Source organism: Desarmillaria tabescens, assembly GCF_030435595.1.
Source record: "Desarmillaria tabescens strain CCBAS 213 chromosome Unknown EV420scaffold_3, whole genome shotgun sequence".
NCBI classification, from domain to species: Eukaryota; Fungi; Basidiomycota; class Agaricomycetes; order Agaricales; family Physalacriaceae; genus Desarmillaria; species Desarmillaria tabescens.
The window spans coordinates 1,063,629-1,077,814 of NW_026848302.1; the positions used below are offsets into that span (position 1 = coordinate 1,063,629).

The 14,186-nt window shown below is 48.6% G+C and overlaps 4 protein-coding genes across 4 annotated transcripts; 3 read left to right on the top strand and 1 right to left on the bottom strand.

The window, feature by feature from the left end:
* Positions 1–1,427: 1,427 nt before the first annotated feature.
* On the top strand, positions 1,428–3,867 carry EV420DRAFT_1636098 (laccase; the record flags this gene model as incomplete). The annotated part of the gene is made up of 17 exons (XM_060476546.1): positions 1,428–1,610; positions 1,662–1,692; positions 1,744–1,797; positions 1,862–1,937; positions 1,987–2,003; positions 2,060–2,139; positions 2,189–2,242; positions 2,293–2,334; positions 2,390–2,521; positions 2,575–2,728; positions 2,781–2,998; positions 3,054–3,132; positions 3,184–3,267; positions 3,391–3,474; positions 3,535–3,552; positions 3,609–3,674; positions 3,725–3,867. 17 exons carry the CDS (start codon positions 1,428–1,430, stop codon positions 3,865–3,867), a joined length of 1,515 nt encoding a protein of 504 aa, XP_060337658.1.
* A 156-nt stretch (positions 3,868–4,023) lies between these two features.
* On the bottom strand, positions 4,024–6,053 carry EV420DRAFT_1507021 (uncharacterized protein). The gene is made up of 7 exons (XM_060471348.1): positions 5,952–6,053; positions 5,901–5,904; positions 5,743–5,839; positions 5,682–5,714; positions 5,406–5,636; positions 4,342–5,178; positions 4,024–4,291 (listed from the first exon to the last, which is right to left on the bottom strand). The coding sequence occupies exons 1-7, from the start codon at positions 5,995–5,997 to the stop codon at positions 4,154–4,156; spliced, it is 1,386 nt and encodes a 461-aa protein (XP_060337659.1). The 5' UTR covers positions 5,998–6,053; the 3' UTR covers positions 4,024–4,153.
* Positions 6,054–6,120: 67 nt separating this feature from the next.
* On the top strand, positions 6,121–7,368 carry EV420DRAFT_1507024 (uncharacterized protein; the record flags this gene model as incomplete). The annotated part of the gene is made up of 5 exons (XM_060471349.1): positions 6,121–6,428; positions 6,476–6,517; positions 6,566–6,637; positions 6,688–7,099; positions 7,153–7,368. Coding segments are annotated over exons 1-5 (701 nt in total), but the record flags the coding sequence as incomplete, so codon positions are not given.
* A 2,767-nt stretch (positions 7,369–10,135) lies between these two features.
* Positions 10,136–14,031, top strand: EV420DRAFT_1699615 (guanine nucleotide exchange factor; the record flags this gene model as incomplete). Its single annotated transcript, XM_060479476.1, has 6 exons — positions 10,136–10,752; positions 10,801–10,936; positions 10,997–11,375; positions 11,407–12,695; positions 12,753–13,858; positions 13,909–14,031. The coding sequence occupies exons 1-6, from the start codon at positions 10,315–10,317 to the stop codon at positions 14,029–14,031; spliced, it is 3,471 nt and encodes a 1,156-aa protein (XP_060337661.1). The 5' UTR covers positions 10,136–10,314.
* Between the last annotated feature and the right edge of the window lie 155 nt (positions 14,032–14,186).

Genomic DNA, 14,186 nt, shown 5'->3' on the forward strand with positions numbered 1-14,186 from the left:
AGGCTCGTTTGTCCAATATTTGTTCGACAATCAGGAAGATTATTAGATGCCATACGGTCTGTGATGTCCAAGTAACCAATCGGGCTCTGATCTTTTCGTCCAATACATTTCGCTACCTGCCTCTGAGGTATATTACAGGAGCGACATCGCCTCGTGTACGTACAACCAATCTGCTTCCGGTGCTTACTGTTCAGTTATCCAAGAGGTACATATGCGATCCTGACATAAATACTGTTTAGCACTTGCCAGATGCGTCTTTCGTTACTGAAGATTCGAACCTTCTTAGTTCTGATCGCTAACTTTCAATGTCTTGGAAAGGTCATATGCGAGGGCAGAGACTTCGACACCGGTCAATGCTGACTTTCAGGGTGTGGCGACATAGATTGAAGGTGTGTCCCTTACCTCCAATAAGTTCGATCACCGATCCTTACCGACGATCGCGTTAAGGTCTTCACCATGGGACAGAAAATGCAATTTCTTGACCCTGAAGGTGCCGGAGACAACGCCATATTTTGCAGTACGTCTGCAACCACAAAAAGGTCACGTATGGTGGCGCCAACCTGAACCCGATATTCCCGTGGGCCGAGTAGATTTTGCTTGGCTTTTCTCCGAATCGGAGTCGAGGGGAGCAACGAGGTTCGTGGAACTATATTCTGCAGATACTTGGACGGCGAACAGAAAGCGGTTGCATTTCTGATCATAACACCTAAGACACGTCGCCTTCTCACTCCTCGAAAAGTGATGAGCTGACTCAACAGTGAACACAATGCCCTAGTTTATAGCTTAGCTTTCCACGGATAACGACAACGTTCGTCAGCATACGAGTGCTTACAGTGTCCCTCTCACACTAGTAAGATGTTTGGACTGTTCTTTTTTTGCTCGCGGTTCGGGCATCTCATTTTGACCAGATGGAGTTGTAGACCTCATGAACATGCTGTGCGCTAAGGTCTTCATTCTCTTTGTCATACGACCATTAATCAGGGGATTTCGTTCACAGACAAGCCGCGCGGATCTCCTTCCGCATAGCCGGTACTAGGAACACTGCTCGATGTTGCCCTGATCGCTCTCAGTTTGAGTCTATTGCAAGTTCCACGATCTCGTATATGCCGCATATCAGAAAGATCGCAGCAAGCAGAGAACAAGGCACTAGAAGATACTCAGTCAGTCCCAAACAGAGGCATTTTTATGTCAATTTGTCTCTCCGTTATTCGTTATTTATTCGCATTCAAGTACGCGTATAAAACCCTGTAAGCTTTCAACTTTTACAAACCAGGAACTCCCTTCGAGATGTTCAGTTTCACTGCACCTTTCATTCTCCTTCTCACTCGCGTCACCCTTTGCACTTGCCGCCGACGTCAATATTAATTTTGACGTCGCCAACAGTGTTGTTGCTCCCGATGGGTTTGACCGGACTGGCGTCATCGTCAATGGCGTCTTCCCCGGCCCTCTCATCCAAGCACACTAAGGATGATGTTCTCCACATCACCACAAACAACTTTCTTACCGACCCCACTATGAGGTACGGTGTCATCGCGTTTCTATGGATCGCGACTAACCCTGCTATCTTGCGCTATGCTAGGCGTAGTTATACAATTCATTGGCACGGTTTAGTAAGTACAGAAGGTAGGGCCCAACGGACCTACAGTTGACGACCAATTTAGTTTCAAATGAGGACCTCTTCCGAAGACGGACGTGAGTGACCTCTATCCTTTGCGCTCCCTATTTTTGAACGTCCAAATTCAGCCGCTTTCGTCAATCAATGTCCCGTGGCTCCGACGCATTCTTACACCTATGATAGTGAGAATATTGTCTTACTAATTGTCTCACGATGGCTTCTCAATGATAACCGACGGCTATCCAGTTCCGCTCAACGGGCAACCTGGAACCTTCTGGTACCATAGCCATCTTGCATCGCAATACGTGGACGGCCTTCGAGGGTAAGTAATCTTACCCTAATGGACTTCGTCTGTAACTAATAACATAAAGACCTTTGGTGATTTATGGTACGTCGGTCCCAGCTCAAATCACCATTCATTCAAGAGCTCAAATAAAAATCCAGATCCTGATGACCCATACCTCGATATGTATGATGTTGACAATGCTGACACGGTAATCACACTCGCCGACTGGTATCATAACGTGAGTTACATCTCGTTCAGCTCTTTTTCACCTCCTGAAGGTCTTCCAGCCGTCCATTGGTCTCTCCGAGACATACTTACAGGTTAACCCTTTCCATGAGCCGGTGGGTAGCTTCGTTTCCCCCTTAAATACCACTACTTATCGGTAACATAGATTCCGGATAGCGGTCTCATCAACGGCAAAGGGCGATTCGTGGTATGTTTTCTAGGCATCACTATCACATTCCACACAGGCTGATTCTCCCATCCAGGGGGGTCCCACTGTCGACTGGGCGCGCATTAATGTTCAGCCTGGATTGCGCTATCGCTTCCGCATCATTAACATGTCCGGCTACTCGGGATATACCTTCTCAATTGAAGGTCACTCTCTTACGATCATTGAGGTTAGCTTTTTTCGGTGGCTGACGTCTGTGCTACTTGACGATTGTTGCTTAAGGTTGATGGGATATACCATGAACCCTTGACCGTCGATGCCTTCGACATTTACGTTGGGCAAAGATACTCCTTCATTGTCCACGCGGACCAACCGGTCGCCAATTATTGGATCAGCGCTCCCATGGAACTACAACATTCGTCTGATAACAAGAATCGTAAGCTTTGGTTCAATGTTTGAATTGTCTTCTCATGTGCTATCTCTTATAGTGGACACCAACAACGTTTTCGCCGTTCTGCACTATGAAGGTGCCGATGACGGCGAACCCAAATCCAACGTCGCTTCATTGAAAAAGGGCAATGTGTTAGAGGAGCATCTTCTGGTCCCATTGAGAAACCCCGAGGCGCCTGGCGGGAGCAACCCGGCGGACAGAGTCATCGATCTCCGCTTCACCCGTACAACGAACGACGCTACCGGTCATCTCGAGGTATATTATTGATTTTGCGCTCAGGACATCGGACTTTGATAGTATCTTTTTCCAGTGGACCATCAATGATATTAGCTACAAATCTCCTGACCTCCCGACTTTGTTCAATATTATGATTAACGGATTCACTGAAGGTTCGATGGTCCTAAAATCATGATACTATTCAGTTGCTGAACTTCTGCCAGAAAACCAATTCTCCACCCCTGAACATACGTTTGTTCTCGCTCCAAACGAAGTTGTCGAGGTTGTCATCCACGGTTCCGCCAACGGTACGTTCAATGTCACATAGGCCGCTTCTCCCGGGTTTCTAATCCAAGTCCTCTTGCTTTAGGTCATATCCAGTAAGTATATACTATCAACGTCAATCGGGCACGGAAGTGAATATCCTCTAGCCCATTCCATTTGCACGGCCACGTCTTCTCCATCGTTCAAGGTCGCGATGGTCCCTGCCAACTTCATCAACCCACCCCAGCGAGGTCAGATTTTCTTTCCACTTACTATCTACCCCTCCTAATTCCTGATTTTGGCTTCTCTAGATGTCGTTGGTGTCGGAGGTACTGTTTTACGTCTTTCGCTCTACCCACCTCTCAATATTGACACCCTCTATAAGGATCCACCGTTATCATCCGCTTCAGGGCCGACAATCCCGGACCGTGGTTCCTCCACTGCCACATTGGTGACGTTGTCCCGCCACCTTCTGTCATTATACTCATAATTAACCCGTAGATTGGCACTTGGAAGCTGGTCTGGCTGTCGTCTTCGCTGAGGCCCCCAAGGAAGAACAATCCGGTCCCAAATCCGAGATCATCAAGCAAAGCTGGGTGGACCTTTGTACTATCTACGCTGCTCTCCCTCCCGAGCTTCAGTAAATAACTCAGCTCTAACTGCGGACACTTTTCTTTTTGGCTTATTCTTTCTCGATCTACCCATGTGGATCATTTGTTTCTCGGTACCTGATGATCTTGATCGCTTTTTGTTGTAGGATTTGATCTTCATAAGTAAAAATCCCAGGACGTATTTAACAATGTGATATTTTATTTATTGTTACAAATTTCAAGTACGCACCGAGCTATCGTAAGTCTAAGTCAAGAAGGAAAAGGGTGATAATATGAACACTAAATCTACGATAATTGAACGAATATGATATGATTTAAACTACAACTTGGTAATGGACGGTACTGGAGGCCCTCCTGGAATAAAACGAGAAGGACCGGTCCACGGTCCGTCGACTGACGGCATTTCCTGCATTCGGCCCGTTACTTGAGCATTGCGGTCCATCATAATAGCATGAACCTAAAGAAGTGTTAGATCATGTTCGACACAGTCATGACCGAAAAACACACCTGCATCCTAAGGCCATGTATATTAGCTCTGAGGGACCGAATTTCTTCATTCACTCTCAGCGCCTCGTTGGTCAGAGCAATCTCATTGCGACGGCTGAAGGAGTCGACGGATGCGGATAAGGAAACGACTGATTGCCGAAGGCCACTTAATGAACCCTCCAATGTCGTACTGAGGTCCAGCGGTGCAACGTTGTTCTGGGCGACAGGCCGAGACGTCAGGCTCGCAGGATCCCAGGCTTGGCTAATGTTCGGTGAGGTGCCGTGCAATGGTCTCCAGTTGAAGTTGCTGAGCTGCTCCGGGGAGGCGTGAGCCGAGAATGATTCATCCTCTGGGAAATACGGTGCAAAAATATCAGGCGTATCAGCTGATGGGCTTGGTGTCGGGGGAGAGACGGTGCTTTCGGTTACACGAGGAGTGGATGAGGTTGCTCGTTGTTGCACATGTGGAGATCGATCTGTGGTTGAACGAGCCAAAGATTGTGTGTACCACGGGCCGAGAGCTGCTTTGGCTACTTGTAAATCCCTAGTCGTGTTCTGCAGATGGCCTTGCAAGGCATCAATCTTGCTTCGCAAGCCGAGATTCTCTTCCCGAAGGTCCGCTAATCTGGATTCGTGAAGAGACAAGAATCCCTTTATCGCTTCATAGGGACAGGAGGTAATATGCGAGTTGATAAATGACCATCGTTTCCCCGTCCACGGACACCCATTTGACGCATGAACACAGGATATTACGGCCTCGGAGCATGTCTCCGCGTGCGAGGACTGTAGATCACGCGAATACTCAACAGAACAGAGATCGCAAACAAATGTCACGGGTAAACACTCTGCTTCGTGTTCCTGTGAATTTGAACATTAGCACTGCGAGGCAATTACGAGCAATATAAGGGATGGCAGTGTGAATTTCGCGACGCGTATTGATTTTTGCGCAGCGAAGGAAAAGCACCGCGTAACTATTTATAATGACAAGGGTCATCCGGAGAAAGAGTGCCTCCTAAAATTTTTCCATTGACGATAGACGTCGTATTTGGCAAGACCAAACAAGACCGCTGAGAGTGGTGACTCACTGTCAAGTCTTCGGAACTGAGTTGGGTTCCGCATTCGCGACAACTGATAAGAGTGTGAGCGCAGCGATGGCTCTCCGCATCTTTCCGGAGTATGAGTTGGTCGCATTCTCCAAAGGGGCAAGGAATTTCAGCAAAAGGGCACGAGTCTCTGAGATGACCAGCAAGTAAATGCCGCTGGCAGGTGTGTGCGCACTCGGGGGAGGGACACTCGACAACGAGTTCGTCGACCAACTGGTAACGTTAGTAACAGGACCACAGCATATATCATGTACTCACGGATCTGACAATAGGATTTGCAGACACTATCTCCTCCAACGTCAAGGGCAAGTCGATCCACAGGGCATTGCGAGGAATGTTGAAGAGCCTCAATGATGCAGGTCCGACAGAATGTATGCGAGCATGTTAGGGTAGAAACAGGATCAAGGAAGGGCGTCCTGCAGAAAAATGAGGCAACGCGACAATAAGACACCGTGTAATCATACCGGCATATGCAACAGACCTGTGTATCAATGTCAGCGCAAATTACCACAATAAATGGCTGGAGACTGACCAGATTTGAATTCGTAGGATCGACATAGTTGTACGATTCCATTGAAATCGTGATTCGACTGTTATCGACGCTGGATAGAGAGGAGAAAGAAATCGGAGTTTTCGGTCCTGTGGCGGAGTGACGTAAGTGGCGGTCACTATCAACCGTGACATCACAGTCACATCATCTTGACTGCCAACCGCTATCTTGGGATATCACTACCGCCAATGCCTGATCCATAGCATTCGCTCTTTTTTTCTATGACAATGGTCTCTGTTACTCGACTGCGGTACTGTATAAGTATCTTGGACTGGCGTTCCTTGGAATCCTTGCTCTGGCTAGCCTTGTGTCTCCTCGCTCCTTGTTGACCAAGTCCATCATCACTTGTTGATCAAGTTCGTTTGTTATCATGCCTGACGCTTCATCTAAGACGTTATTCTTTTTCTTTCTCTTTCTGGTGCCAGTCCGCGGCGCACCTGCCCCTCAGGCAACAGGTATACCATTTACTCCTTCGGTCCTATTGTCGCTCAACTCTTCTTAGATATCGGCTCCTTTGACTCTTTGCTCCGGGAGATATCTTCTTGTATGCTTTAAGTTGCCGGCAACTTTTCTGTGCTAATGCGGTCCATAGCACTATTCACAGACACTGCTACTTCTCTCGGTACTTTTACAGATGCAGCATCTACTAGCAGCGGAGACTCAGGTACTTACGTTCGTTGACCCAACTGACTATGGCTGAAACAAGTCATGTAGCTTCGGCAACGGAAACTTATGTGACCCGGGTATCACTTGTCGGGGGTTCAGAAATCACCTTGGCACCAGGCGGGGCTACTGGAGATACGACTGTCTTAGGGTCTTCGACATATACCCTTGCTGCTCCGTCATCTAGTGATTCCTCGTCATCCTCTACCATCAGCGACTCTACTACGTCACCGGACTCGTCTTCGACACAATCAAGTAGTATTGACTCCGTTTCCTCGTCCTCAAGTAGCACGTCTTCCACAAGTAGTTCAACGAGCAGCTCTCCATCACCGACCAGCACGAGCTCCTCATCCTCTTCCAGCAGTACCAGTACAAATAAGCCTTCATCCTCAACCAGTAGCACATCCTCGTCATCGTCAAGTGGGACATCTTCCACTAGTTCAAGTACAACTTCGCCGCCTTCGTACGTGTATGCATCTACTGCTTTTCTAATTGCTTCTCATCATTTCCATGAAGTGATGCCGGTATCTCCCTTCGTCCCTTTGAGATGCCGCCTACTGCTGGTTTCGTCACAGTATTGCTAGGGCTATTATTTGGCGCATGGATATGTTGAGTGAAGTATTGGGTACTGTGATGTTATATTTATTTTGGTCGTTAAATTTATGTCAAGAGAGCTTGTAAGCTTGTTGTATTCATCGTATAGAATTAGATGTCCCTTTTTCGTTCCGTAAACGAATCCAACGTCCAAACAACCTGGACGATAATGAGTCCATGTTATCATATGGACGGGGATGTCATTCCCAGATCCGCCTTCTCTCTTTCCCGCGTCCTTTCGGATACTACTCAAACCTTGAAAATTACATCAAAATCGAAGACGGTGGGCGTATGGAGTGTGCGATGCAATACAGTTTTTATTGTCCTTTTTCATAACCCATGGAAAATCCAATCAGAAATTAGAGTTCAATGATTCCACCGTGCGGTAGAAAGAACATCCTTGACTGGTTGATGAATTCATCGAAAACAGGATGTAGAGTAGTCTTCGGGTGCCCCGTAGGAAATTTGATTATTCTGATACCTGATCTCGCATGATCGCAATCTGATGTACTCGGTAGATGCTAAGGAAGAGGCTCTACAATTGTGCTCCATCAGAGTAGGAAGGTGGGAGGCGGAAATTATTTGATAGAGCGATGGGAAAAAACGTCAAAACTTCACACATAATATCATTTGAAACTTCTTGGAAACGCAAGAGAAATCTCCCAAGTTGAACTGTGACTAAAGTATGATGTATTACTAATGACCGAAGTTGCGTTACGACCAGCCTTCACTCTCATCTGTACTGCGACGACTAGCCCTCAGTGCAGCCTTCATACTTCCTCGCATGGCTACAAGACCTAGGTGGGTACTGGGACGGCTGAGGTATTAGTGCCATAGCCATGGTAGCTAAATTGACCAAGTCAGAGGGCTCATACGAGCCTTCAAGCGCACTGGGATAGACTTCACATGTCATAGGTGCTGCAAGTCTTTAATCAGCATACCATCCAATTTAAAGCATCGAGAAACGTTCACTGATTTCCCTTCTCCGCGGAAGGATTCGTCTTTCGAAAGGACCGTGCGACCTGTGGGACGGTCCCAGAGACTTTGGAAGGTTGTGAATCTGTCTGGCTTCCTCAGCTTTCCAAATCGCCTGACATGGCTTCGCATTGGCAAGACTCGGAAGCAAGTCACGTCGTCTCTGTCCCTAAGTTGGGTTGTGAAGGAGGTACACATGCGCATGTTGATGAAAGGAGGTCATTACCAGCATGCGACCCAATTCTGCCTATGAGTTCGAGGAGTGGAATTTCTCTATTGAAAGCATAATGAAACAGATAACACTGCGTACAGTCATTTCGTACGCATAGCATAGATTCCTGTTGAGATTGATTTTACCTCGACCATAGTTCTCAGATATTCGGATTTCGAGTCGAAGTTTTACATGATGCTGGAGTTGGGAGGCCTAGTGTCCGGCCTGTCTCTCATTGCATGGCATACATGCAGACGCTACCGTGAATCCCATAGAGCCTATCTTGTAATCCATGTTCTCTGTATGTGCTACTGCAGTTGCCTGTTCAGCAGGTCCAAAACATGGGTCTCGGGCTCTCGTCGTCCAGGAGGTACAGTATCTCCCAAGTCGCCATGAGACGGTTGGAGAGGGCCGAAACTAGTTTCGTTGAGCAAGACCTTGAGCTACTAGGGAGTAGCAACCGGGGATGTGAAGCGTAGAAGAGAGGATGATCTCAAAGACGCCTGAAAGCACCACCAATTTATGGGTGTTATGGAACTCGACCCCCTTGTTGGTTTCGCTGATGAGCATGTGAATTGGAAGCAATGGTGCGAAAGTCACAAGACCTTTCTATTGCCTTCCGCAAGAATTAGAGGAATACACATATATTTCTATATAAAATAATTTCACCAGTTGTATTGGAGAATACCAGAAGACGCCTGACTTTACAAGTTACAGAGACAGGCTGGGGCAGTTCGAGAACATTTTCCTATTGTTTTCACTGTTGAGTTATCGCCACGAAGTGACGTCGGAAGACCAACATTGATTGTCTGCGGCGGTGGTTCTTGGTCGAACGGGAGAACTTCAGAATTCAGAGTGTGCGGTATTTGACCGAGTTAACGACGTAGGTGAGCCCTGAGAGCAAATTTCTCAGTTGTTGTCAATGGATGGTCTAATTCCGATACACATACTGATCAAGATCGTTACATGAGCGATGAATACAACGAGTTTAGTTAGGCTGGATGGAATTCCACTTTGAAGCCGCTGCTCGTGACATGGTGAAGAGATGATGTTATCCCTCTCGCTGGTTATAAGGGCATGGTATACGGCACTGGCTCAGTTGACGCGACATACCGTGGGTCGCACTTCCCCATTGTCCGTTCGACACTGCATTGAAGCCTGAAACGCTGAATGGAATTTGAAGGCGAGGGCGCTCGGCTCGCAAGTAAGTTTCCAGTCGGCGAAATAGGCAGTCTCTTGCAATAGTGATCCCCTGACAGCCAAGCGCTGAATGAGTCGAACTTTGATACTTCCCCTGGCGGTGGTAGTATAGATTTCAATGTCCTCGAATGATATAGAACAACAGCACCCACGAGTGCCCCACGGGTGATGCGGTCAATATACGTGTAAGTATCATCGTTCGAAGCGTGAAGATTTGCGCGATGCCGCATGGCCTTGAGAAAAGTCCAAGCGAAGGCCGCGAAGTCGAGTAATTTTTCGGAGGTAGATCTTGCGGAGCGGATCGCGTCCCGGCTAAAAATATAGAGTTTTGACCGTGACATTTTTTTTTGAAAGCGCGATACATGTACTCGGAAAAGGACGGTTGCTATGAGAACAAGTGGTGCCTAAGCCCCCATTTCCTGGACAGTTCTGGAGTAGGAAAGGTTGGTCTGGGTAGATGGCCTGGAATGGCAGTAAAATATATCTACAAAAAGGAAAAGAGCAGCAGGAATGGGTATGGCAGACAGGACGGATATCGATGGTGAGGGTGATGCCGGATCATGGGGTACAGCAGCGTGGTACTTATGTTACAGAGCGAGGAAATATATATGAGAGAGTAAGGAGTACATAAATTGGATAAACACTTTTTTACGGCTACCACAAGCGCAGCTGTCGTCGACGTCGACGTCGACGAGCAGATGGGTATTGGAACGTTTGGCAAACGGGTGCCGGATCAGATCAGTGTTGGAAGCAGGGATCAAGAGGGTGGGAGTAGTGCTGGCCCAGGTAATAGTATTGTTCAAGGTCACCCGCCTCTGACGCCGACCTTCACTTCTCCCCGCCTGGCCCCTATTCCGCCCAAACCTTCCTCCATTCGCTCATTCAATTCCTTCGCTTCCTCCATATTCCGTAAGCAACAACCCAGGGCTTCCTCTCTTCGTTCTACCACCTCTGAAGATACCCTGCCCTCTCACCCTTTTTCTGCCATGCATCTTGCTCCCCTCCCCGTCGTCTCCAACCACGACGAAGAGGACGAAGAGGATTGCCCAGTCTGTCTCGAGCCCCTCAGCTTCAGCTTCAGATTACCAGGAGAAAAGCCTCATATCGTCCCAGAGTGTGGCCATGCTCTTCATGAGGTATTTTCCTTCTTCTTGCCAGCAAACTTTTTTGATCACAGCTCCTAGGCTTGTTTTACTGCTGTATATGGCCCACCGCCAAGCCAGGCGCGCTCAACAGTACCGAGAAAGTCAAATTTGGGCGTCTGCGGTGTCTGCAGGCGGCCAATGAAGGTCGGCGACGGCGACGGGGGGAAATCGAACAGTGCGTATCCTAGGCTCTATTATTCGTCAAAAAACCTGAATATATGCTACTTTTCTGCAGAGCTGGCAGCTCTTACGGGCATGGGCGACCCTAACCAACAAGCTCTATATCCTGGCAGGGACACCCCAGTTACCCGCAAGCGACTGCAGTCTACAACTCAGTACGATCCTTCAGAAGACGACCCGCTCGACCATACGGGCTCCATACGCTCAAACCCTGCCTCTGAGCATTCTCAATACATTGTCGCTCCTTCTATTCAAGTTCGCCCAGAGTTCTCTTCCCTCACTCGGACCCAGGACGTCACCCAACCGCTGACATGCATTGTTGTCATCGAGCTCCCTGGCAAGCGCGCTTCTGGTGCCGTTCCGGGCCCCGTTATGCCAGACAGCTACACATCTCGCTCCAACGGTCATTCCCGACAAGAGACCTTCCAACTCGGGTCACTCGTCTCCCCTACCTCACCATCCCAGCCGCTTGCAACAGCAGTCCGAATCGTTCCAGACCAATCGTGCTTCTCCCGTACCCCATGACCCACCGAGGAATTCAGACACCGGCTCATACCCTAATATCATCATGCATGAAGAGGATTCCCCGTTCGTCGCCATTACCGAGGACCTTCGGAATCGTATCATAGATTGGAAGGGTCATCCTCTCTCTGACCTCGGTCCTCTCCAGATGTATGATTTGCTCTCCGTCCGCCGAGATTCTCTGGTCCGGGAATTTTACGTCTACCTCTTCAAGGAAGCTCTCATTTGCGTAGTCGAAGAGAAAAAGCGAACCCTCGGACGTCTCTTATCAAGCGCTTCTGGACTTGCCGACTCCGGTTCGACTATCGGTTCGCTGGCCCAAACCCAAACAAAGGGCGTCCTACGACTCAAAGGGCGTATCTACGTTCGTCATATTAAACATGTCACGGCAACGTCGGCTGCCGGCGAAATGTCACTCACTATTGACATGGAAGACGAGTTGGCATCCTTCATTCTCATTTACAAAGACCGGTCATCACTCGAAGCATGGAAGAATACTATCCAATCTCTTGTCAACATGTTCCAAGCACAAAATCCACAGCTGATGCAGCAGCGACAAGAACAGCAACGAACAGAGCAGGCGCGTGCTTTGGACATGGAAGAATTTGGTGGCAACTCTAAGGCCATGCGTATGCTCAGCGGAAGTACTCAAACGACTGTCAGTACCGTTGACAGCCTTCTCAATGGATCATCACGCTCAACGATGTCATCATCTACGTCACATGGATCATTGCACCAACAACAACGTTCACAGATGCATACCAACAAGCTGAGTCCACTGGGAGAAGATGACGAACTTAGCAACTATGACTCGCCTACGGGTCTGGTCACACCTTACACATCTTCTGGCCCGTCAAACTCACTCACTCCTCTTCCCCATCCCTCCACTGATCTCATCCTCGTCGTGTCTCTTCCACCGCCTAATGCTGCGCCAAGCACCGCCCAACTCAAAATTCGCGTAATCAAAACAACCCTCGATTTTGTTCTTGCTTCGCTAGGACAGAAAGATCGGTTAAGTCTTGTTACATTTGAAGTCGGCCTTGGAGGGAAGGTGAGGAAGTCGCCTTTCTTGAGTGTAGCCAAGGCCCAGAGCAGAGCGAGGTTGGAGAAGTTTATCGATGAGATTGGAGTCAACCGGGGGGACGATGAAATGCCTCCTCCGGGTCAAGATGAATTTTTGGTGAGGGGAAACAAAGACGAGAAGACAGATGTCGTCACAGCTGTTAATCACGGTGAGTTTTCCTTGTCTACCATACCCTGCTAGACCGAGTAACTATAACAATGGACAGGCTTGGACGTGGTACTGCAGCGAAAGGCGCGTAACCCTGTTTCTGGGATGATCCTCGTGAGCGATGCTTCGGACAGCACGCGACGTGCGCAAATGGATCTCGTTCTTGCCCGAGCCGAAGCGGCGAATGTACCAATACACTCATTTGGTTATGGCCGGTCGCATGACCCCGCATCTCTGTGGCTGATGTCAAATCACACGAGCGGTACTTACACATTCGTAAAAGACTGGTATGATCTGCGCGATTGTATCGCTGGTTGTGTGGGAGGGATGATGTCCATCGGGTTGCTGAATATGAAACTCCATATGAAGATCGTTGATGGGCACCGGTTCCGTATCCGCAAAGTCAGTGGCGGCCCGTCGTCGATTCTTTCCTCCGACGGACAGAATGTAGATGTTGACGTGGGAGAACTACGATATGGCGAACGGAAAGAGATGCTTATTGAGTTGGAGCTCGATAATTCAGATATGCATCAAAAAATGGCTGCTCGTGCGGTGAGGGGCTCCGGCATGAACGATCGGCGAGCATTGGATGCGACGCAGGAGTTTGTTCAGAGCATGGGTTTGGATTCGCTTACCATCGATGACCCAACAGATTTTGCGGATGGGATGATGGACCGGATGATTGACGAAGTGCCTGTTGTCGAGGTTGACGGATCGTTCTTTGATCCTACGGCGGCGAAAAACGTCACACGGCTGGCCCACCCAGTGTTGCTCACAGTAACTCTACTCCCGCCAACATCTACGATACCGCGTCCACCATCGACTGTGAGTGATCCTGTGATTGTACGCCGGAGGATGGAATTGCTGGCGAGCGATATGATTACGCGGGCTCTGGTGTTGGTGTCGAGGAGGAACTTCCCGCAGGCGCAAAAGATCCTGAGCGAGACGAAGAGGATTCTGCATACGGTGTTGCAGACAATATCGAGGGCGCTGCCGCCGCCAAATACCCATGGCAACACCGTACGCAACAGGAAGGAGATTCTTACACTTGCAGCAGTGAGGACGATGCAGGCGATTCTGCAGGACTTGCAGATTCTGACAGAGGCATTGGACGAGAATGTGGATCTGTTTGCACGAGATCAGAGAAATTTCGGTGCCCAGCAGGTTTGTGCCAACGTTTCAACGCCTTGTTATTTTGTTAATCTGTCTTATAGGCTATGATCTTGAGAGACCAGAAGAGCTGGAGTGGCCGCAGTGCAACAGAGCGACTTTTCTGGACTATAGACAATTCTATCGAACTTGTGTCCAGGAGCACTGATTGGGTCGCTCGGGAGTAGGCTCCTTCTTTCACGTTCTCTGTCTCTATCGGTCTTTGTTCACGATCGCACTCACGTTCCTTCGATTCGGGTTTTATTTTCTGGTATAATGTTTATCTACACGTTCTCTCCTCTCCTTGTGTGTATATGTGTATCTACTTACAGCTGATGACGAC